The sequence below is a fragment of the Meleagris gallopavo genome, chromosome 8, assembly GCF_000146605.3.
Source record: "Meleagris gallopavo isolate NT-WF06-2002-E0010 breed Aviagen turkey brand Nicholas breeding stock chromosome 8, Turkey_5.1, whole genome shotgun sequence".
Classification (NCBI taxonomy): domain Eukaryota; kingdom Metazoa; phylum Chordata; class Aves; order Galliformes; family Phasianidae; genus Meleagris; species Meleagris gallopavo.
This window is the reverse complement of record NC_015018.2, coordinates 22708748-22734095: the sequence shown is the minus strand read 5'-3', so window position 1 is coordinate 22734095 and position 25348 is coordinate 22708748. Positions and strand designations below refer to the sequence as shown.

General features: G+C 46.4%; 1 protein-coding gene across 5 annotated transcripts in view; it reads right to left on the bottom strand.

Annotated features, from left to right (window-relative positions):
- Nucleotides 1-122: 122 nt before the first annotated feature.
- The window catches only part of WBP1L (WW domain binding protein 1 like), a 48345-nt gene continuing 23119 nt past the window's right edge, over nt 123-25348 (bottom strand). The window contains exons 1-4 of one of the 5 annotated variants that reach the window (XM_010714641.3): nt 24681-24704; nt 12749-12851; nt 2688-2849; nt 123-1405 (exon numbers count right to left, since the gene is read on the bottom strand). In XM_010714641.3, the coding sequence (XP_010712943.1) occupies nt 666-1405; nt 2688-2849; nt 12749-12851; nt 24681-24689 (1014 nt within the window). In that variant the 5' untranslated portion in view covers nt 24690-24704 and the 3' untranslated portion in view covers nt 123-665. Of the gene's footprint in view, nt 1406-2687; nt 2850-12748; nt 12852-19931; nt 20214-24680; nt 24705-25348 lie in introns of those variants that run through there. The other 4 variants (XM_003208133.4, XM_003208134.4, XM_003208135.4 and 1 more) reach the window with 4 other exon arrangements.

Here is a 25348-nt window from a genome sequence, read left to right as displayed (position 1 = left end):
GTCTTTCTGCCACCAGCTTCAAGTGGTAAATTTCCTACCTGCTGTCTTAAACACTGAAGCACCAGAGATTATAGGGCTGATGTGTTGAGGCATTCATCAGCTTTGGGAAAGTTTAACACCAAAAGAAAAAAAAAAAAACAACCCTAAAATGTGGAAAAAAAAAAACCCACAATGCCTCAAGAGCACTATATCAAACCAGAACTCTTGGGCTACTGACTGCCGGCACTGTCAGAAGCTGCTTGCTTCTGGGAAGACACCTGGAGGTTGAAGCGTTGTGGTGATTTCGTATCCTCCCAGGGTGAGATTTGCTGAGCTTTACTGATTGCGAGATAAAGCAGTGTTCTGGAAAACTAATACCAACAAACTCATAATAACCATCACCAAAATCACCATTGGAAAAGTTCAATTTGTGAGAAGGTCTCATTGACAAACAGTCCCTGCCCCACGGAGCAGAACGGACATGATTAACGAAATCCAGAGCAGCCCGTCCCCACAAGCCGGGCCTTCAGGACGAGTCCCCGAATTACACTGGAGGGGGAAAAGAAAAAAAAAAACAACCAAGAACAAAAAAGGTTATATCACCTTTTTCTCCTTTCAAAGTTTCTATCTGCTTATTTCACTTATTTCTTCCTTTTCCCCCCGGTTCTCCTTCCCGCTCTGCCTCCTTAGCTGGGGGAGCTGTTGGTGCGGGAGTTTGGAGAGTCCTGCTCATTTATTGTGTTCAAGAGTACACACACCGGCTGCCGGGGCAGGTGGTGGTGGCTGTGTTCGCGGTGCTGCTCCTCCGTGGCATTAAAAAGCCCTTCCTCCTCATCGCCGTGCGGGCGGCCGCTGCAGCTGTCACAGAAGTCCAGGGGCCCGTCCAGAGCATCATTGATGAGCCCGTCGAACTCCTTGAGGTCATCGTCGTGATGGCCCCGGTTGCATACGCAGACTTCGATGCCCGAGTCGCCCGTGAAGCGGCGCTGCCTGCCCGGCGTCTTGTCCTTGGCGTCGGGAATGGCGCTGCTCTGCTCCAAGCTCTCCGAGCTGTAACCTTTCAGCAGTTCCTCCTTGCACTCCGCATCCTTTTCGGGACCGGCCCTCTCCACCAGCTCGGCTCCCGTGCTGGTGCCGCCAGGCTCCACACTTTGCATTTTGGCTACTGCTCGCTCGACCAGCGCGGCGCTGGAAGGCTCGGGGTCTCCGAGGCCAGGGGACCCGGTGCTGTCAGTACTGCTGTTATTGCCGCTGGGCACCGCCGAGCTGCTCTGTGCTGGCTGCAGGTTTCTCGGCGTGTCTGGGATTGTGCTACTGCTGCCTGCTGGGACACACTGCTGATGTAAGGCACTGTATGGCGGTGGGGGGGTCGGCGGTCTGTTCACCACTTCCTCGTAGGGAGGTAGTAAATAATTTGGCAGAAACCCTGGAAGTAGGAGGCAAGGAGAAGTTATTTTTTGAGCAGCTCTTCTTAGGAAACTTGGCATTAACGTAGGTCAGTATGCCATACCAGCACCCTCCCACCGAACAGCTCAACGAGCTTTACGTGCAATGCTGAAACTCAAATCAATGAGACGTTCTGTGTTTTGAGGAACAGCAATCACAGCACAGGAGGGCACAGATACATGAAGAGAAGAACACAGCTGGGAACAACAGCAAAGTTTCTTGGCTCTTAGATCCACACCTAAATGTACCAGGTCACTACCTCCCTGTAAGGTGCAACGGCCTCAAGTTGTGCCAGGGGAGGTTCAAGCTGGAAATCAGGAAAAAATTATTCTCAGAAAGAGCAGAGGGGCAGTGGCACAGGCTGGCCAGGGAGGTGGTGGAGTTACCATCCCTGGAGATCTTCAAGAACCATGGAGATGTGGCAATGGGGGATGTGGTCTGGTTGGCACAGTAGGGATGGACTGATGCTTGGACTGCATGAACTTAGAGGTCTTTTTCACCTTAATAATTCCATGATTCTATGATATCCCAATGTGGCCCCCATGAACCTCCTCAAGGGAAAGCATACGTTGGCTGGAGGGACAAGCTGGGAGGTAACTCACCTCCAGCCCCCTCCAGCACTGCCTTCTCAGCTGAGCTTTCAGTTTAAAGAGCAAAGATTTAATCTCACAGAGCTTTGCATATATATAGAGACAAGAAACTTAGGATCTGGGCTTATAGTTGTTTCAGTGCTGGATTCTGGTGCTTTTCTGGTGTGGCCAGAATAAACTGGCAGTACTGTCAATAGTGAGTTTGTTGTACTTACAGTCCCTCAAATCTAAGGAAGATGTTATTTATTCCATAACAGGCAACAAAATAATCTACACAGACAGAACGGGCTTAAATAATGGAAACATTTAGAGACAGCACTGCAGTTTTCCATGTGTAATTGTACAGCCTTTGGACTGGGGAGTAAAGGACTGCTGGGGCAAGAGTTCAGTGAGTGCAGGCTGAAAAGTAGGAGCATCCTGAAGGAGGTATTTTAAAAATCTTCCCAGGAAGACACCCAGATAATCACTGCACACATACAGCCTAATCAGTGATGGATTCAGCAGGTGCTACAGCTGGTGTTGTTCAACTCCAGACTTAAGAGGGCTGAGATGCATTCAAATGCCGAAATATGTCCCCTCCATTCTATGCCCTAAGTTTAGAGCCGCCCCCACCTCCTGCTGAGCCCAGCCACTGCTCCCCATGACCGCCAGGTAGAGATGTGAGGTACGTACGGAAATAAAATGGCAGGGCTGAATAGTTGTGGGCTTCCCGGTAAGCAATCAAGTTGATCTCATGCTGCCGCTGCTGGGCCTGCAGACGATGCTTGGTGCGGCGGTGGTGGCAAACACAACAGCAGCTGAGGATGATGATGATGGTCCACACCAGCCAAAACCCTGCAGAGGGAGAGCAGCGTTAATCACAATGAAGAGCCACATCTAACTCCAGAAAACCCCACAAACACAACTGGGACAACTGTCAGAAAGCCTGGGTCTGTGCACTGGGAGGCTTCTGCGTGGCTGACTGATATTCTGGGATAATTCAGGTAATTTTGTGCATGCCTTGGTACAGCATGGAGCGTGTCTTTCAGTCACAGCTCTAGAGGAGAGCGAAATACGGAGCTAGGCACCTCCTCCATCCATCCATCCATCCCACCCACCCACTGGAAATTCTTTCTTTTGGACAAAAAAAAAGAAAAAGAAAAAAAAACCACAAGCAGATCAGTGACTACGATTGAGTTTGACTCCCACAGCCACACTGGTTTCAAAATAATAATCAAGACACAAAAGACATTCTGCAGATTAACCACAGAAGAAGAGAAAAACCCCAAGCACTACATTTTCCTTTTGTTTGCACTGCTCTTTAATTTCTAGCCCAAATCCTTCATTGTTATGTTTAACAAAAACATACTCCTTTTACATAAACGTCTCAAAATATTTTTAAAACTTATTTTGTATTCAATGTCTTAAATTATCCAAAATTAAATTAATCCAGCCCCTCACCCTGAATCCTCAAGAAACCCAACTTCTGCACTGCCTGTGGCCACGGTTGGTTTCTGTACATGGTCACAGGACACACAGTTCTCTTTGAAAGGAAATTTAAAATGAGCGCTTCCCGAATTCTCCCAACTCCTGCCAACACACCAAGAAACCCCCCCTCCTTTAAAACTGCCTCCCTGCTGCCATATATTAGCAATGAGTTTCAGAGACGTATCAAAAAAGCTACAGCTTCCTCTTCCCAAACACACAAAGCCAATGCTAAAGCCCATTTTCAACACGGTCACTCTGCCCTTCGATACTAACCTGCCCTAATAATATCCTCTAGCCCAACATTACAATACCTCCATGTCCCCAGCATCTCCTGGATTAGAAATGTTTTCTTTGCTAAGAGCTGGGTGGGGAAAGGTGAACAGTTGAGGAATGTGAAGAACGAGAGGAATACTGCTCCGGCTCAGGACAAAGTGCAATCAACCTGCACTGCTGGTGTCAGAGCCCTGCGCTGGTGGAGGTGAGTTGGTGCTGTGCCTCCAGGCGTTCTGAGCAGGGACTTGCATCTCCCTGTGTTGTAACCCAAATCTCCACGTTATTTTGGCACAGCAAACTGAAATCTCTCCCTTGCCTTGCACAACCTGCTTCCCTAATGGACCAGATTCTGTCTCATACTCAGATTTATCAAAACTTGCTATCAAATTAAGGTGTTGCATGCTCCTTTTTAATTTATTTTTTATATGTTCTTTTTCTGCTTGGCTGGAAATCAAGGTTCCCAGGCAGATTTTCTAGCCAGCCTGCTCAGCTCTATGAAGAAGGGCAGGAAGAAGCCTGACCTCTGCTCTATAGAAGCAAAGGTGGGAAAAAAGAAAGCACTCAAGATGCCCTCGACACTGCTTCAAACTGAGCCAAGAGATGTCCATTGCCCTCCAAACGCCCCTTGATCCTACAAAAGCTTTCAGAAAGTTTTCCAGGGATTGCTGAAGTCCTTCCTTCTCTCCGAAGCCAGTCAGGCTGACAGGATGAGAGGTAATGGCCTTAAGCTATGCCAGGGAAGGTTCAGGTTGGATAGTAGCAAGAATTTCTTCTCAGGCAGAGAGGTGAGGCATTGGCACAGGCTGCCCAGGGAGGTGGTGAAGTCACTGTCCCTAGAGGTGTTCAAGACACATGGCAACGTGTGACGTGATCTAGAGCTATCACAGGCATGGCCTGATGGTTAGACTGGATGACCTCGTTGGTCTTTCCAGCCTCAATGATCTATGATTCCATGCTGTGGTTTGTAGTTGCTATCTCGCAGTTTGAAGACTCCCACCAATATATTTTACCTCTTGCTAAGGGAAGGTTCCTCAGCTCTCGCTGGCCGAGGAAGCAAGAACAACTCATGGAAACCAGGTCACTCGCACAGCACGTCACCATGTGCCAAAGCAGGCCTGCAGTTCATCTTTCAGTACTCCTTATATTCAAAGAGCAATCCGTGATCATCCGTTCAAAAACAATGGAAAATTACACCCAGCTATCCAGGGATTTCAGCTAGCTATGAAAATAGCTGATTTTTAACACATTTATTCATGTCCTTTCCCAAGCACTCTAGATGCAATAGCAGCAAGCAGCGCTTAGTTAAGATGTTCTGGAGAACTGCCACTGTTAAGCAATCTCAGCTGTAGCAGCCGAATTTTTCTGCAGGGAATAACTGCTCCCACCCAAGCCTGCATGCAGGGGATTTAAAAAGTATTTCTTTAGAAATCTTCTCTACTCATTCCAAATCCCAAAATGCTTTGCAGACAAACTGGTGCACAAGCTCGGAATAGGGGTCAAAATCAGCTCAGCCATCCTCAAGAAGACATTCAGCAGCTCTGTAAACAGCGTACAGCAGCTCAGGCTAATAAATTAATGCTGGATCCTACTGAAACCGCAGGTGGCGTTTGTAAGTAAACAGATCGTAATTTACTGAGCTGCAATCTGGTCACGGTGCCAGGAACAACACCTCCATCCTTGTGCCAAGGGTCTCGATGAGCGCTCGCAACCACAAATGCACAAAAAGTAGTGTTTTTCATGGGAATTTCCAGAAAAAGAACCCACTAATGCCATGTTATTGCTTGGTTTCATTAACCACCAACACTTCCTGGAGCTTCTAGGAATTACTCAACTCCTGACTCAGCACACACCCAAGGACTTGCCTAGGTGATGGCAGTGGGTCAGCGTTGTGTGCCCCCAGATCTATTTGCTCCACCTGGCTTCTGGTTTCCTCTTTATGGGCTTTCCCTCACTTTGTCAGGCAGCGGCATGTCTGTGTCATAGGACTATAAGCCTTCCCAGCATGAAGGAAGCAGCAGGACGGGACACTGTAGGTACTGAGCTGCTCACCTGTTGCTTGAGCAGAGGAGCCAGAGCCAGGAGATGGAGCAGGTCTGGTTGCATGCCCAGAGCGGTGCTGGGAGTCCATAAAAGGCTCCATAACATGCCCTAGCCAAAAATTTGGGCACAGCTGCAATGCTGGCTGCAGAACAGAAAAACTGTAAAAGCCTAGCAAATATATAGTACAGTCATTTATTTGAAATAAAGCTACGTGTAAGTGCCAAGTGTAAATATTATGTCTAAAAGTATGGAGAGAACAGTGAATATGTCCAGGGCTGAGCTGTGCATTTGTACACCTGGTGACGTTTGGCTTCAAACTAGCAGCAGGGAGCAAACTGAGCAGAGCACTGGCCCGTGCACACAGCGGCTCATCTGGCAAGAGGGGAAGAAGGGAAATTTAAATTTCATCCAAAGACAACACTACGAGAACAGGAAATGGGGAGGCTGAGCACAGTAACGGTGCAAGCTAATACCTAGTTCGTGGCAAAGCAGGCACTGGCCCTGCCTTGTGCTGAAAATGGGTGACGTGCAAAGGCAACAGAAGTCTGGCAGGAAAGGGCTTCTAAAAGCTCAATAAAAATGGGCTTTTTGTTGTCTTCACTGTCTTCAAAAGCTTTGCCAGTGCTCTTCCACATGTACCTCCTGCCCATAAGGACACGAGTTGTGTTCAGCTATACTGCACTGAGCTATTGTGGCAGTCCCTGCCAAAGGAGAAACCGTTGGGAGGCACCAGGCATCCTGTGCCAGGTTTGTCAGAAAATGGTCTGATTTGAGAGAAAAGCTCTAGGGGGCATTTCCCACTAGGTCAGGATCATGGGGAGCAAAACTGGCTGCAGTCTGAGGGGCAGATGACAAGTAGAGAGAAAAAAATATCACTGGTGGATAACAGCAATGCATCAGTTTGGAGCTAAACATGCAGCAGCAGACTGTTGGATTTCAAGGCAATTTTAGGCTTGCTCTTGGTTTACGGAAGAGTTAGAAGTGGAAACGCTATGATCCCCAAAAGGCTGAGTACTGAGAAGTGCTGCTGTATCTTCTGTCAAATTCAGTGGTGATGCCAATGGGTTGATAATGATGCAAGCAAAGAGTGAATCAGACACAGCCAAGGAGCTGAGTTTTTTGCCAAGAGATTCCCCTGCCAGAGCATCAAAAGCTTTCATAGAAATACAACAGAAATACCAGCATCTTACTCAGCATCAGACAGGCTGAGAGAAAAGCTGCAAGCTCCCCATGAGCATCAAGCTCAGGAAATCAAAACAGGAACTGCAGAAAGACCGGAGAACAGAATTACTTCCTAGGAAAGCCACTGCTCACAAGCAGAGAAAACACTCAGGAAGGAGAAGGCTGTGATGCTTACAGCTTTCTTGGGAAAGGTGTCCCATCCGATGGGGATGTCCCATCTACTGGAGTGTCTCCATCCACTGGAGACACTTTCTACCAGCCATGAAAGAATATATCAAGCTTAGAGCTGTGAGAAAACTTTCCTAGGGACTAACCAGACCATAGTTTTGCCCAAACTTAGGAATAATAAAGAATAAACTATCTATCTCCTGAGTATGAAACAGAGCAATCCCTCCCTACAAAAAAGTGAAGAGCAGTGTCCATTCTGATGCTGAGAAGGTCAAGTACTGTGCTTGCTGCCTGGGATGCTGCCATCAGCAGTCCCATCGAGGGAAGCTCCTTTTATCCTGTGCAAAATGGAAAACATGTTTTCTGGAGCGTTCCAAGGGTAGGAACAGAGAAATCTGCCCTCAAGTTCATGGTAAACTTGGGCAAATGCCATTGTTCTATTGGCAGGAAGTCCCCTAAAAGAAAGCCAAAATATACTGCAAAGTGTTTTTGTGTCTGCCTGACAAGCATCTGGGTAATAGCTTTGGCTTCACAAGAGCTGGTTCTAAACAGAAGTGGGACAATTTCATTGACGGAAATGTGATCTCCTAACTAGTGGCCTCACAGCTGGCCATGGCTGGGAGGAAACTGTCTTTCCTAGGGCCAACGCTACTATCAAGACCAGGAGGCATTTAACTGGTACCACAGTTCAGCTGCACATGGGTTTTACAGTGTCCTTGGCGCAGAGACCACATCACCTCCTGCTTCTTCAGCCATGAGCCCCTCCAAGTTGGTGCTGCTGCTCCAGAACGTGATGGGGATCCAGGCCACAGGCCTATGGACGCTTTAGGAAAAAGAAGGCTGCCGAGCAATGCGGTCCTCTCCTGCCTGTCTCTTTCACACACCATGCTGCCTCCTCCAACTCTTCTTGTGCCAGCACAATGCTGTGTGCAACTGTGCTTTTAACTGGTTCTGGGGAACCAGAGCAGGCTGAAACCCATCTGCTCAATCAGTGAGCCACAAGGGAAAGACTGTGATTTTCAGTGACAGTTTTATGTTAGTGGAATGGTAGCCCCAGCCTGATAGCACTGCAAGAAAAAGTTACTGAAGTTACAACTCCAGCTCCTGCTTACTTGCCCCCAGATTGATAACTCCAACCAAAGACGATGGATATTAATGACAGCTGGTTTCTAACTTTCAGAGTAGCAGCCAGTATACACAGTACCTCCACTGCTATGAAAAAAGATGGAAAAAAGAAGTGTTTCAGAAAAATCTTTTGCTTATCTTGCACTTGAGGCAGTCAATCTGCAGACACTGCTGTTATGGCTGAAGCACCAGCTGAGGAATAACAAGCAGCCAGAAGTGAAGCACTTGAGAAAGGGAGGGCAAGGCGAGCCATGCAGGAGGCTGGGAGAAAGGTGGGAAACAGGGCAAACCCCTCCAGAAAAAGACTTGGTTAGACTCAAGGATAACACGGGGTTAGAAAGAAAACATGGGACTGATGTTATTTGACTGAGTGCTTTGGAGACTGCAGCAAAGTCTTTGGGAACAAATTCCTGTTATGAAGCTGACCTGGAACATGTACGTGTTACAGCAGTTGCTGTAGTTTCAGCAACTAAGCAGATCCTTGCCAACATTTTCTGGCAGCACACTTTTTGGGGAAAAGAGCTGTCTAGAGATTCCAAGGGGAAGCGTGCAGAGATGAGCAAAACACTCAAAATCAGCAAAAACATCAACTGTGCTGCCTGCAAACAGAACATTTTTTTCCCGTACAACCCTTCCACTAAGGCCCAAACAGTCAAGATGATTTTTTTTCCCTTCACTGGAAACAGAAGGGCCCAGTGTCACTGCTAACACAGCCAAAACGAAGCAGAATAAGGCACATGTGAATCCTCACTCAGCACCGCAGCTTGCTGTGAGGTACCTCAATGACGAAGGGGCTGCAGCTGCCTGTCTCCACGCTCCATGATCCCCCAAAGCACCACATACTGCTCTTCCAACTGCACTACGTAAAACACTTTTCCATAGTTTTGTTTGCTGTGTTCGATGCCTCAGGAGCCGTCTGATTTTGTGCTGCTCCTCAACAGGGTAAGGGAGACATGAGGATGGGTGTCAGGAGATCTGGATTAGGTTCTCAAACCACATTATAGGCATAAACTTCAGAAAATCTGGAACATTTGAGCCTTAATTCTTAACCTGCAAAACACAGTAACTGCAGTCCTCAATTACCTCCTTTCTTTCTAGCATGAAAAGTGCCATTTTGGAACATTTTGCATCAAAACACCCATTAGGCCTGGACAAAGGCCAGCAACAGAAAACTCTGGTAAATCACAAGCACATCATAAGGGACATGAACAAAAACTACTTGTAAGCAAAATCCAGTGGCTGTCCCAAGACCACAGCCTCCTCCTCCTTCAGTACTGTGACCTCTCCAGGGAGCCTGAAGAAATCGTTAGGCTAAAATGTGCAACCACCAGACACAAGGACAGCTTTCCCTAGGTGGGGATTCACAACTGTAAAGCCTCTTCTCTTTGTTTTGCTTTTTAAAACCCTGCAGCACCCTCCCCACACCATGTTACCCTCTTCCAAACTTCAGCTAGGAACTAATTGGACCTACATGTATTAGTCCTACATACATAAACCTGGATATAATCTTATTATTTGGCAACACAGAGCCATTAATTTTTTTTTTTTAATAAGAGATGGGTGAGGAATCTGAACTGAGCTGTTATCTAATTTTAAACACAGGCTGTCCACCTGCTTGGCATATCATGTTCTCCATTCCTCCGCTCCACCCCTTAACAAAATAATACCTTGATTTTGCATCCTATTCCACAGCCCTCAAGGACTGGTTTATAATTACCATAACCTTCCTTGCTGTCTAGAAACGTTGAGATCAGCCATTTTCAAAGACAAACTTCCCTCAAATTCTTAAACAGGGAAAAAATGACCCTTTTTATAGGAAATCTTCCAAGTGGCCGCAAGACGGGATCACATTTCAAAAGGCAGAGCCAACAAAGCCAGACGAGTTTTCTTTTCCATTTCAAATGCCACCCTCCTCTGTTTCTCCCCACTAAGCAGTAAAACATCCAGGACTTCACAGGATGAGCAAAAAGGCCTTTTCCAGGCACTGGTGGGCAGGGGAGCTTCTGAGCAAAGGAGAAACTTCTGAAAATGGTTACTTCAGTACACACACACACTGGCTAAAATCAAATTACAACACAAGTGTGAAGCTGTACCTATAAGGTGCTGCTGACTTAACTATTCATTAACCAAAATGTACTATTAATTTTAACAAAGCCAATCTATTTCCTCGCTGTTGCTTCCTACACCATCATTTCACAGCTGTTATTAAGACTATTTGCATATATTCTCGTTGCTGTTCACCTCAAAGGTCTTAAGAATGCCTCACTACGCGTAGAAACTGAAGATATTCCACAATTTCTGGAGCAAGAGAATGTTTCTGAAGCTGTGGTGGCAGGCTCTACCACACAAGTTTTCATTTAAAAGGATGTGCTCCTCCCTGCACGTCCACCCCCATCCCAGACACCTTTTCCTGACAAACATAAGGGCAAAGCAAGCCCTGAAAACATTAACCAGCTGCAAATCGATGCTGGGCACTTGCCCGGATTTGCAGAAAGCCTGAGAGAATAGGTCTCCTGTTTGCATTACTGCCCTTGTCTCAGAGCCATGTATGATGCTCTCCACAATGCAGAAGGAACGTGAAACTCGACACAGAAACCCATTTCCCCCAAGGAACCATTCATCAGTGTGTGCCATTAACGTGCTCATTCCATGATCTCAAAGCAGCTTGTGTGCTTGCCCTAGAAAGAGGCCTGAAATGTTCTGCTTCCTCCTAGCAAAAGCTGTTTTTATCTTCCAGAACCATTTATGACGCAGTCAGACACTGTCAAATCTAAAAGCCTGTGCCATGTTGAGAAAACAAAGACAGTTAAAGTAACATCCTTTCATTAAAATGGCAGGGGGCTGTTGTTCTGACTCTATTGTTTGCATGCAGTTCCATTAAGCCTCTTTCAAGGCACACAGGGGAGAAACATGGCAACTCTGCGACAAGCATCAGCGTGCAGCTGTACTCCATGCTGTTGCTCAATTTAGATCCTGTTTGCCACAGAGCATCTAAGCCCTTGGATACGTGCCTCTTCCTCTACATTCCCACCCACACAAGTCCAAAGCAGGGTCTGACCTTCCCAACTCTGCTCTGTCCATGCATCCCCATTTGGTCCAGACAAATCCCAGCCGGCTGTCCCCAGGGTTACCCACCCCATCCCAAAACATTCCTGCAACTGCTTGGAGACTTCTGAACATAAAGCTGCTGTCAAAAGCCCAGAGAGCATTCAGCTGCTGCCATTTGTATTTACACAGCCAGGCACAACACCCTGATACCCAACATGTCTTCAACAAGTCCATTACAGTCCTGCTTAATTTACAGCCACTTCAGTAAAAGCATGTTTCTAGACTAAAGGATGAAGCATCAGCTATTCCCGTCCTTAGATTCAGGCTAAGTGACACTCCTTGTATGTATAATACATTTCCACAAACATAAACTACTGTGAAAGTGAAACTGTTGGCACCGCAGAGGAATTATGTACATAGTACAGTTACATAAAAGCCACAAGATATCACAGGATATAGTAGGAAGATAACACCAGTCTCTAACATGGGGGTACAATATTCAGAACTCCTTATTTCCAAATTTCTGGAGGACAAGTGCCTTCTTACAGCCCTGGTTCCTGGCAGTACTGCAGCAAGTCAAGGTCAGTGTTCAACTCTCCATTTTTTCTCCACTTTCCTCCTTGGGAAAGGAAGACAATGTCAGCCCAGGCACAACTCAAAGGCTGCCTCGAAACTTCATCATTTTTTACTTTCCTATCCCTTCAGCTTCTTTATCAGCCTTGCTGGCCTGCTTTGACCTGCCTCCTGCTCTCTACACACTTAGCACGAAGTTCACATAACCATGAGCAAGAAATGAGTAGTTTTAAAGCTCAGATTTTGCAGAAATGCCCAGGAAATAAGTGAGCCTGCAATGGGCAATGCATGCTCCTCACAGCAGACCACATTCAGCTACTGCCAGCTCACAAAATTTGCCCCAGGCCCACTCTGCCCATGGAGCTGCGCTCCCAACACTGTTTCCTTGGAGAATAGAGGTCCTGGCCCCTCTCCTTGAGAGGACAACTTTAACAAGATAAATCAGATATAAACTGCCATTCTTGAAAAAATTCTGAAACAGTAAGAAGAAAGATACTGAATTAATTCTGTGCGTGTCAAACTTAAGAGTTGTGCATATGAACATCTTCCCTTAAGTATGATTTCCTCAGCCACATACAATGCCATTGTCCAGACCAGTATTGCCCAAACCAGTAAGAAGACCAAACAACAAATTTCCAGTCAAGAACATGTGAAGACAGCCCCATTATTCCCAAAAAGAAGGCAATGCTCATTGCAGTAGCCCTATTTCCCTTGCTTTACTGAGTTTGCACTGCAGCTAAATGCAATGGCAATGCAAAATAAGAGCTGAATACAATATTCCCAAGACACAAGCCAGACCTGCAGTATGACAGCCATGCAGATTAGGAAGGGAAGCCATACAAAACAGAAGGACTTACACCAGAGTTCATAGTAGTAGTTGCAACACTGGGACTGTCCACAACAGTGGCCCGTTTCACATATGTAACTTTGATTGTTGACACCCATGCAGGTTTCCTTGTCCTAAAATTAAACAGACACACTTTTAAGATGTTTTGTCAGTATTTCTCAAATGTAATTTATTTTACCCAGCAATCTGCAAGCATTTTAAGAGTCACAAGTTATGGTCTTGGGAAATTTTAAAATACACAAAGATTAAAACATTTCAAGGGACCATCAAAGAATACGTCCCACAAATGACAGTTTTGAAGAAAACCCATTATATCTCTTAAATAACTCCTGAGTTACACTGCTTAAGCATCTAGACAATGCTGTTTTCTTATCAGTCTTTTCCTTTTAACAGTTATCATGCTTTGGGCACAGGGCATTCTTTTGAAGATGAAACATCATTTATGTTCTGTTTTAAACAGTATCACTGCGTTCTGGGGCTGAATGCTGAGTGGAGGAAACACATCATAAACAGAACGTTATAATCTGAGAAAAGACTGCTTGGATTCATTTAGATCTGAATGGTAATTACATTATGTTCCTGCAAGATTCCAATCTAAAATGAATCCCTCATAATTAGCCATATGCTTTATGTAAGATCAGCATTCCTGTAAAACTTCTTCCTGGAATAGTGAAATAGTCCAGGAGCAGAGCCAAATCAGCTGCACTGTGTCACCCAGCAGGTCCTCAGGACACTTAAGATGGAAAAGGAGTTTGCTGTGAAGTCTCAGTCCACCCCTGCGAGTCCCAGTTTTCCTACTAGTCTGAAAACACGGGTGGGAAAAAGTACAGAACACAAGAAAACAGAAGTGCTTTACAGTTGTGGTGTGTACATCTCTAACAGGTGGTGGGGCAACCTGGAAGTTAGGAAACAAAACATCTCTCTTTGAAAACAAACCTTATTAAAACACACTGATGTTGCAATCACATCTGCTTTGCAGGTAACTAAAGCAAACTTTTCATACTCTGTCTTAAAATGTCGTACACCGAAAGTAGAAACTTTCTCATACAGAGTAAGGAGCAGCTTTCCATCTCTAATCACAGTGGCCTACAGCAACTCTTAGCAGGCACTGCTGAGCTAACATAGCATTTTCCATTTCAGGCACATTATTCATTCCAAAAATTGTAATTTTAGTCAGGAAAAAGAAAAAAAGAACGTCTAGTCTCCTATCTTTTTGTTAATTTATTTACATTTTTCTTCACTTTTGCTGGCTTTGCAGAGTTAGTGTAACAGATGAACGTGATAGATTTTGGCACTCACATCAGCCAAATTGAGAAATTAAGTTCCTATTGCAAAATTGCAATCCTACTGATAGTGCACGAGCCAGAAAGTCACCACCTCAGCTGGCTGCCCTGCGTTGAGACCAGCAGGTGGCTGGGAGCTCTTCTTGGAGCCAGAGTCAGTTCCACGTGTCAAACCCAGAACATGTTTCCAAATTGTTTCACAGAATCCAGGAATAATTTAGTTTGGAAAGAATCCCAGCAGGTCATGTGGTCCAAGCCCCTGCTCAGAGCACAGCTACCTCCAACGTCAGGTTACACACCTTGGCACGGGAAAGAGATGAAGGGGAAAGGCACCAAATCTTTGGAAAAAGATACTAGATAGAAATTCCAGTGTTGGGAGAGCACTGGGTTAGAGTTACAGATACCTCATATGCACCAAGTGTTTCAGCCACTTTTCCTCTCCCTTCTCCGGTCAAGAATAATTTCTACAAAAAGAAGAGCCCCTGTACATTTTTATCCACTATTTCACAAGCCAAGGAGGCAGCACCATGTCTTGTCAGGAATCCTCTACCTACTGCCAAGCATATTGATTAGACTTCATTTTCTAATTAAATCTCATCCTGCACTTTTCTTATTATCACTGCTGATTACTTTTTACTTCCTTTTCCCATTTGTTCTTTTTGTCAGAAGCAGCCAAAGGGTTACTACTTAAGACACATCAGTAACAGAGTTATCTACAGTCTAAGTGTCACCTGGAAACAAGACAAGGGCTTGCGCTTCCTCTTTCTCACCAACAGCCACAGACAAAGCATAGGCTTGAAACTGTAATATTACAGATAACACACATATGGGAAGGGAAAAAATCTTATAAAAGCAAAATTGGAACACTCACACTTTATTGGCTTTCCGTCATTTCTAGCTGCCATCTAGCACCACTTTTAATGATCATTTTACATCATTCTTAGCAGCATGGAGTTTACACTGAAGTACTACAAAGATTTATTTATTTACTTATTTTTAAGATAGCCTTACAAAAAACAACCGAGGGGGAAGTTTTCTTCCCTAAAGCACTTTCTCAGCCAGCAGCCAGTGGCTATCGCATTCCAATGCAGTCTTCCCTGCAGAAGGACTGTCTGTCTTCTGGTTGCCCATGCAGGCACACCCCTCCTGCCAGCCCTTGCTGAGCTAGCTGCAGACGCCTCCGGACAGGATTACTAAGCAGTGTCTACATGAGGTTGTTCTCAGTGTGCTCAGCCCTAACACAGCACAGTATTCCTGTTTCACAACTAAGAGGCCTGAACATGCCATCCCTTATCTCCCTCCTGCAAAGCCTTGGAGAATTCCAGCTAATTTCAAGGAGCTGGCTTTGTCCTGTAAAGCAGCACATACTGGGAGCTGCCTCTGCATCGTTGCCTCCCTGGCATTATCCTAAGAGCTGACACCGGTATCTGGGAAACTGCAGTCACAGAATCCCTGATGCACACTCAAAGACAAGAGCTTTCCAGATGACATTGCAGCCCTGAAGCCTGTTTCATTCCCCCACCCAGGCTAACAGCAGCCACTTGTTAAATCCTAATTCTTAAGGAACTCATTGAGTTGGGAAGACTTCATTTTGGCACACTTGGAGAGCGTTCATATTCTAGATCTGGTGTTTTGGATTAGTTTTCCTTTGTCACACACAAACTTTGTAAAGCAGCTGTGTTTCCATACAAACACAAGATGATGATTTTTTAACTTATTTTTTGTTATTGTCGATACATTGGCATTTGTGATAAACTCACATCAACACTGCCAACTCTGCCGGGAGCACACTTTTGCTGTCAAGTGCTTTTACAAATAATCCTTAAAACATCCAGAAGCAGCAGGTATAAGAGGACTCGAGACAGAAGCACATGACAGGCTTGAAGCTACAGTAAACACTAACATCAGAGTCAGAGAAAAGTGCCAGCAACTTTCTCCACCTTCCAGCTCCATACTGGACCTTTGCTGGAGGTCTACGTGACAAATTAAAGGTCAAAACGTGGGGCACAATCAAGACAGGAGGCATTCATGGAGGTCTGCAGGTTGCCCACATTGCCCCTCACTGTAACCAAGGAGGTACAGACTTTGTTCTCTGTAGTGGTTTTCCAAACTAAATGGTTGGGTTTAATGTCTGTAATTATTACGATTTACTGCATCTGAAGCCAATATAGGGAACGAAGAAATGACTGGCAGTGCAGTATTACTGCACTCAAAGAATCAAGGAACTTCCAAACACACATTTCTACTTTGAAAAAACAGCACCTAGCCTGGTAACACTGTTGCTATGTCAAAAAGGAAAAAGATGAGCAATTCCAGACTGGTGTGGCTATTTTCCAAGCTGAAAATTAATATGTGCAACAGCAGCAATAAACACCACAGCCCACGCTCAGAAGTGCACAGTTGGCATGAACCGCCCACAAAAGATGACTCCTCAGCTGGCACTGACCAGGTAACTCTAACCAGGAGTGCCTGATACTGCTGAGATCTAATAACCGATGTAGCTTTTTGCTCTGTCTCTCCTTTCCACAGAAATCCAGCCTCCATTACCTTAAATATGAGCACCTTGCATGCACATGGCCTCTGTGTCATTTGCCCTGCCAGGGTACATCAATCCATCCCGGTGACATCCGGAGAGCCATGAGAACACTTGGACTTGCGTCTCCTGGCAGCAGGCTCCATGCCATTCCTCTCTTTGATAGGGTAGCCAGGTTTTAGGCCTATGCTAATACTTTCTCCTCTCCAAGCTTCAGGATTTGTCACGCATACAGCAATTAGTGGCTGGACTGTAAGAGATGAGGATTAATAACGACATGCCAGGGGTAAAGAACAGAGTGCCATAGGAAAAAGAGCTGCTGCAGGCTGATGGGGCCTGCCAAGATGGCACCCGTCCCAGGGCACGGTGCTGCTGGCATCAGTGGGCCTCGGGCACAAGCCCTGACCATGCCAGGCCTCCTGGTCGCATGGCTCTCATGGGACTGCAGCAGTAAGCATCTACTAAAAAAGCCTTGACCCAGATATTTCCCTAATCTCGCTGCTCACAGACCCTTGCCTTCCAGTACTCAGCCACTGCCAGGACAGCCATGAAAGATGGAATTCAAACAAGTGGTGCTACCTGCAGGAAAGTGCACAAATGCCAGGTATTTAGAGTGATTTGCAAGCAGCGTTAGAACCATATATACTCCTAAGCACCCAGAGTGACAAAAGTGACTTCTGGTATCTTAGCACACTGTCACCAGCGTTTGTTTGGCAAACACAAAATGAGCTGCTGAAAATACTGGGCTGGGCCAACACTAGCTGCAACCAACTGAACACAGCACCAAAGTTTGGTGAAGATGAAAGCAGTGTTGACTGCCGTGATGTGCAGGAGTCACAGGTATCGGCCCCTGGCAGAACGACAGCAGGCAGATCCTTGTAAGCCCGCCTTATAATGGACAGCTTAGGCTGAAAATAAATGAAGTCCAGACATTGCTTCATAAAGCACCCTACACACATGCCCATACTCACCCACACAGCATGCAGCACCTCTGCGGTTTCATCAACCTTTACCTACAGAACAAATCGGTCTGTAGCACTCATTCATTGCAGAGAAACACTCCAATCACCTAAAGGAGCACTGCCCTCCCACATACGACAACACACCGGTATACTTTGAGAAGGGCTGCTTTCATTTTTGTTTATGGCAAGTTTCACTTTCAGGCTGCAGGAGCTGCCATATCCACACCTCACGTGAAAGTGTTTATGTCCCAGCAGAAGTTTCCCAGCTGCAGCCGGCATCACGCAGTAACACCAGTTCCAGGAAATGACAGCTCTGAGATTGTTGTATTTGGGTGTTTCACGTCACCAAACAGCTGACTACACCAAAACCTTCAAGCGGTCAAAATTAAAAAATTGGAAAAGTTTGGCATCCAATACTTTAACCTTCCGTTCCTTTGTTATTTCTGCAATGGAGCAGAAGGATGCAGTCAAGCTTCCACTTCCAACCCTAAGAGGAAATGTGCTTAAAAATGATCACTGAGCTCCTGCACCACCACGCTTCCTGGGGCGGGAGCTTTAAACAGACACCCACTTTGTGCTGACGTCAAAGGCATTTAAACATCACCCCCGCTGAAAAAAAAACAAACCCAAACCAAAACACTGCTTCCACCACGCATCAGGCAGCCCACCTGCTGCAATGCCACGGGTCCGAGGGAAGAGGGATGCCCTAGAGCAGGAGCACAGCAGAGCCCTCCATGACACCCCAGGGTTTACAGTCCAAGTGCAAACAGCACAGACAATAGAGGCGGATGCGTGACGAGATGTTCCTGAATTCCTCCCACACTTTTAATTAAACAGCACTGTTCGCTACCAACTCTTTTGTTCCCCACTTTAGAAGTGGGAAATTTCTTATTGCTATCTGCATGAAGGACGTGGCCCCAAATACTTTTTTTCCCTCGTCTAAAACTGAAGTTCAAGCAGTTCATTTCCACTGGATCTCTCATCGGTGGATAAAAATAGTCGAGAGATTTGCTCAACTGCTCTTGAGGCAACACCTTCTTCTGCTTCCTGTAAATGCCTCTGTATCTATGCAGAAAAGTTGCAAGCAGACAGAAAAGCGCCATCCAGCACTCCGAGATAAACAGCTGTGAGCAGTGCAAGCAAACCAGGCAGCAAAGCACCTCACTGCTGGCTTTGCACTTTAAGCAGCACCTCAATCGTGCCAAATATCCTCCCAAAATGAAAAGGTTCATTTAAAAAAAGGAACTTGAGAGAAAAACATGCCTGTGGAGCTGAAGCAATCTCAGTGTTTAAGCCAGCTGTGCTGGCTGCAACTTGAGTTACCCAAAGTTGTTTAGGTTTTTGTGTCTCCTCTCCCTCCTCCGTTCAGTTCCCAGGTTTTTAGGGAAAGCCCCTCTGTCCTGAGTGTTGACAAGTGAAATGTTGTTAGAGCTATTGCATCCAGCAACAGAAGGTCATTGTGCTAGAGGTAGTTTCTTATGTAAAACTGTTTTCAGATCAGCAGGCTGGGAGGGAGGGAGGGGGGGAGCTGCATTTCACCAAAAACTGAACTGATAAGGAAAATGAGACAGCACTGTTTGCTCAGCAGTGTGTTAAGTCATATTGACTTCTTAACAACAGCAAGTTGGGATTTCAACCACGCTGCAGTCAGATCCTGAAATTTTAAAGCCCCCTTAGAAACTGCAGGCAGCACGCTGGTATCATGCAGTATCTATTTACTGTGGATTACAGAACCCAGCAGCACTGGAGAGAGTTTACAGTTAAGATTCCCCTCCAGACGTGCCTCCCAGACCAAAAAAAGGGTTTGCTCTCCCTCAGCCCAAGAACAAATAGTTGGCACTCTCCTCCGGCAGGGAGCAGCTGGCCAGTTGCTACCGTTTCTCACTCCCCTCCATGCCCAGCTACGACATTACCCAAGCTCCTTGTTCACGTTGAAAAATTAAAAAGCCACCAAACTGGGTAGCAAAAAGTTGCCATTTTCTGTTTGGTGACCTTTGTCAGAGAAGAGAGAGAGAGAATATACATGTGCCTAACTTGCTTTTCTTTTAAACGCAGTTTAGCACTCAAAATACTGCTCGTGCAAGAAAGTTTGGCACAAGTTTTCAGGCACTGTATACACACTCTAATACTAAGGACTGCGGAAAGTATCCATAAAAACCAACCAGGCACAAAGAGCTGTGGCCCTACACACCACCACCAGAACAGGGGTTTCTTCCCCCAAACAACAGCTTTGGTCCTTCCTCACTAAGCAAAAAGCAGCCGTGCTCCACGGTTAAGTGCTACGGGTGGGGAAGTGCCTCCTGTAGGGCTCTGGGAACTGAAAATCATTTCCTAATGCAGGAAGGGGAAATAAAATAAAATTAAAGCAAGTTACAGCCTCGAGCAAGCAGCGCCCACCGCACCGAGCCCGGTTACCTGTCTGAGACCCAAGAGGAAAGGCATTCTGCAGGCTCATCCTCTGCACCCGCGCATGGGAACGCAGGAATTTAAAGCCCCGCAGCAAGCATTTCCTCCTCAGCTGTGGGCAGCCCGCGCCTCCGATCCTATTTAAACCAGGGCTTCCTCGGCCGGGAATGCAAAGTAAACAGGGTCCTGGGGCACGGCGCGCACTCGCTGGCTCCCCCTCCTCCTCCTCCCACTCCCCGTGACATATCTCAGACGCAGCCCAGCCGGGGTGGAAATGACATCAGGTCGGGCACTTCTGAAAAAAACAGCAAAGAGAAAAAAGGCTGAACCTTGAGGCAGTGCCGGTGAAGACGCAGAGGAGCTGCACTGCCGGTGCGGGACGCTGGCAGCAGGCCGGGCTCTACGAGCTGGATGCCGACAGGTCCTCGCTGGGAACTAAAGCTCGCTAAGCAAAAGAGCTTTTTCCTCCACAACAGGTTAAACGCCTGAATTTGCTCACTGTTCGGCGAGCAGCAGGTTCCATCCAAGCATCTCCAGATGGTCCCATACTGTGTCCTCACTGCTTCTGAGCACCTCTCAGGTCTCCACCCAGCCTTGGCCCCATAGAGCCGTGGGCAGTGATCCCCCACTGCCACTGGTATCGGGTGCCCTGGGACAGGTGACAGCAGCCACTTTAATCCCTCTCTCCAGGGAGAACACGACCAGCCCCAACCCACCAACGGTTTCTAATTCTAAGAGAGCTCACTTCACGCTGCTGTGCCAAGGGGCAATTAAGCCTCATAAACAAATTCATCATCTGGTGCGCAGGATGGCATTTCTTGTTTATCCTCTCTCCCCAGCAAGGAGTACAGCAAGTTCCACACTGAGGTAGGAGATGACACTGCAGAAGGTAATCTAAATTTAACTTCCTTTTCCTACCTACACTCAGCAGCCTCTATTTTTTGGGTGTCTCTTCAATGAGCAGCTGTCCTTGTCCATCCCGTGGGGGGCCAGCACCCCTCCAAGCACCACAGGGGACGTTCAGCAGAAAGGAAACTCCCTTTGATTTTGGCTTCTCCAACTTCTGGAACCAGGCAGTTTGCAGCAGTGCCAGAAGCAATACCCGCTGTCCTCAAGCCAGAAGTCCTCCCTGAGCACTGCCACCACCTCCCAGCCCCAAGCGAGAACCCCGTGCTGGGTGTATCCATACAATAAGGCTGTGAGGATGTCATAAATATTATCTATTTTTCACTAGCTCTAAGCCACCGTAGGACTTGCTGTCTACAGTAAGCCTATCTCTGTTTTTCCTAATAGGCATATCAGCAATTTCCTAAAGGATACAAAACATCAGCATGAACCACCATCAAGTTAGGCAATGGGATTTCCAGCTTTCTGGATTAAACTTTCAACCTTTGCTTTTCCAATTCTGAGGACAAACACCAATGATATAAAAGGGCAGCTTTCTGTTTTAGTAATCCCTTCTGCGGTCTCATGTTGTCCTTTGAAATACCCAATTTGGCTGCTGCTATAGGGCCATGGGCAGATCTCAGGGCTGAGCCAATGCAGCCACTTCCGAATCCCTCTGTCAGAGGTAATCCAGCTTTAACAACCTGCTCTTCTCCAGCATTATTCAAAAGGCAAACTTTCATTCCAGAACTAAGACAAGTCATGAAGGCCTTAGTGGAAAAGCAGTAACATCCTTCCCAGCCCCTGCAGTTGGGCAGGTTAGCTCATACCCTTTTGATCCCTGATCAACACACTGTCTTTCAAAAAACATAGGTTCTCCTTACCGCTGCAATTGCTTTGGGTATTCCAAGTGGTATCATTTTATCCTCTTTTATTTTATTGTTCTTAAACCCAAAGCCCTAACCCAATGATTTGTCTAGTAGCCATGAGCTTCACAGGCAGCAGTTATGAACAAACAGATCCTTTTGTCTGTAGTGAATTCACCACCTTCTAATTTGACTTTCATAATATTACCAGGTGGGAACAGAAGTCCCCATCTATCTTCTCACCCATTCATTAGTCTGTACTTGTTAGCTAACTTCTTGTGAAAGATATCAATCTTCCTACTCCTCTTAATGCAAAATCCTCTCCCAAAGCCTTCATCTGCTCATCATCTGTTCCAAGACCCTTCCAATTTTCTACTGCCCTCTGCTTGTGAGCGCGCAGAGCTGAAATAATTATTATTTTAATGAAAGCAACAGCTCAGCATGGGTTTCACTTCCTTTATGCGAACCTGGAGCTTAACATCTGCAAGGCCACATATCTCACATGTTTATCAAAGATAAAATGAACAGAGCAAACACAAGTTTTTACAGTTTCTCTGTAAATAAATCACGTGAGGGCTCTGAAAAGTCAAGGCTGAAGTAAGAACATGTGAAGGGATCAACATTATTTTGAAAATCTGCTTGCTTAGGCAGCCACCAGCCACCCTTTTTCAGCACATCAGAGTGAATTGCACTGCAGTTTAGAGAGAAGGAGGGAACAAAGAGCCTGAGCTCTAACCATCGGTAGGACTGCTCTCCTGAATATGCCACCCACCCCAAACATGATGCACAAAGGATGCTCCATGACAGTTTCACAACCCAACACAGACTTAGGCTTTAGCATGTTACTGAGGTAGGCAATGGAAGTTGTTTGGCCCATCGTAGAACTGCTGCAGTGTTCGATGGGACAGGCTTGTGAGCGGGTAACCCAGCAAGATGCATTATCCATTTTGACACCCTCAAAAAGATAGCTTGACCTTTAGATGATCCAAATATGACAACATGATCGTAACAAAAATGAACTTGTGCAGCTCCAATCTGCCAAGCCTGAAGCACAATGTTAGTCTCAGTGGCTCCACTGCTGGAGTCCTGTTGCGTGAACAGTAAATCTGGGTAGTCTGCAGTATGCCCTCAAACTTCAATATCAGAGTTCTAGGGGAAAAAAAAAAAAATAAAAATCAGATAGTGCAGCTATACATATACAGGATGACCATGAAGGTGGAACAATTGTTTGTAAGAGCTCCTTCATTTACCCCAGGACACTGTTATTTTTGTGTTCTTAACAGCACTATCCCTTGAGCATCAGCTATCTGCTTTCATTAGTCATTCCACAGCCTGGGGTGCTAGAACTGAGACTGCACGGACCTGCCAGGCACTTCAAACAACGTGTGAAAGAAGCAACCTGAAGGAGCGTGACTTTACCTTTCCCCATCCTGGGATTAAAGAAAAAGGGGGGAAAAAAAACAGCGTATAGGAAGGCATAAAAGCAGATCCCTATCTCTTTTCAGTAAGATAACATCCAGGAATAACCAAGTTCCATCTGCTTTGACAGAGTAAGTTATAAAGGGATTTGTTTGCTAGCAAACAAAAGGATGAGTTATCTGGAGATGAGCAGTATTGGAACAGAAGGGAAGTGTAAAGCTGCCTGCAGACCATTTCTGCCAGCAAAGTCTGCCCACCGGTCACTGATTCCCAAAGAGCAAAGGGCCACTCACCCACTCTGACACAGCAGCACAGGATCACAGCTTTCCAACACAAAGAGCGGGTGCACTGGGTTCTTGTAACGTGTAGCACTGGTGCTGTCTTCAAAGAATGGCCTCAGAAAATTCCAGACAATAGGAACAGGCCAGTCTGAGCATTTCCCAGCACCTAGACTATCTTCTCTATTCCTTAGGGGATACATGGTTCTGATAAACCTTCCAGACCCTTTGTGTCTACTGCCACTATTTTGGAACTGGCTAAACTGGGTTCCCCCCAGTTTGTATGCAGTTCAAAGACAAAACGAGGACACCAAAGTCACTTGCGTTTAATGTTTCCCAGGCCAAACCGACTTCCTCATTGCTAGAAAGAACAAAGAGCAACACCAGCAAAACACATTGCACATGTGGAAACTGACTTGTGAGCCAGTACCACAACCAGACTGTTCAGTACATTTAAACACGCAAGGAAGCACAAAGACCTGTTGGATCAATACATTTTGATGTGCAAGGAAGCACAAGGGCTTACAGTGGTCAGAAACTTCTTGGGTAGGTCCCTCTCCCTGAAGCCTGTTGCTGCTTCTGTCAGCTCGGTGGTTTCAAAGCACAAGACAGTTCTGCTGCTTTACTCAGTCCAGATAAGCAAATAGGGACACTGCTTTTCAACCTCACCGCTGTCACCTGCGCTTTGTCTCTAAGTAACTGGTTAACCAGGGAGGAAGAGGCTGCGCATTTCAAAACACGCTCAGCGTGTTGGAGAGCCTCAGTGGCTGTAACTCAGCCAGCAATCCCTTTTCTGAAGCTGCTTTCTGCATTAAGCTGCCACAAGAAAGGGCAGGAAGCTGAGATGGGGCAGGGGATGCCCAAGAGGAGCCCTCCCCAGCACCCACCCAGCAGAGGAGGCAGAAGTTGGCTTCATCCAGGCTGTCCCAGCCCCACCACCAGCCCCATTGTTCAGCTGATGGCAGAGCAGTGGCAATGAAAAGCCAAGCCTCCTTCCCTGGGACCAAAATAGTTTTTGTGAAGCACAGCTTGAAATTGTCAGCCCTCAGTGACGTTGTTTCCCACTGCTTTTTTCTTGAGGAGGGGAAAATGATAGCCACAGGTCCAGCAGGCACTTCTTCCCAGCAGCAGAGCTGTGGCCAAGCCAATGTGTGGTAACGCCAAAGGCTATCTGCATGGTTATTTTGTATGACTGCTATTTCATACCCAGGCCTGCTATGCAAGCCCAGAGGCCTCAAAAAAAGCTTTAAAGCCATGAGCCACTGAGGTGCAGTAAAGAGATAGAATTGTCCTATTAGAGATGACGTTACCTGCTTCATTGGAGTCAGGGTCAGTTCTGTCCCTCTAGAGCTTCCAGCTTTTGGGCACCCTTCAGTTTTAGTTTGGAGTGGGCCACGAAATCGTAGGAAAGCCAACTCCTCCCTCAGAGCCAGCACAGGGCAGGGCATCAGCTGTTACATATTTGACGAGATGTCTCCAGCAGGGCTGGCGTGTCAGGGTGCTGCAGGGACACCCGCCAGGCTTCTTGCTGTTGGCAGCACTGCTCTTGTTTTCCTTCAGCTCGTGTGTGCAAACAGGACCTTTGGTAAGGGCTCACGAGGAGACACCATGCTCCAGACCAGGCTGAAGGCAGACTGCAGACAGTAATAAGATCCCCCAAACGTGGGATCAAGACGGTAAGAGTCTGTTCTTGTTTTAGCGTCTTGTACCATGTGGGTACCAAAAATACAGCAGGTGCCTGGCCTCTGGTCACATCATCACAGCAGACAGCATTGTTCCAAAGCTGCTAATGCAAGTTGCTTACCAGCATAACCTTGATGGAAATCTCAAGACACCCTCCTCTTAGGGGTGCTGTTTGTTTTCTCTCCAAATGACAGCAACTCGCTATTTTTAGTGCTCATCTCATGTCTGCTTGGCATTTCCCTTGGGTCTTACCCTTGTTTCACACCGCTGATGCCAGCTCCCACGAAGCGTGTAT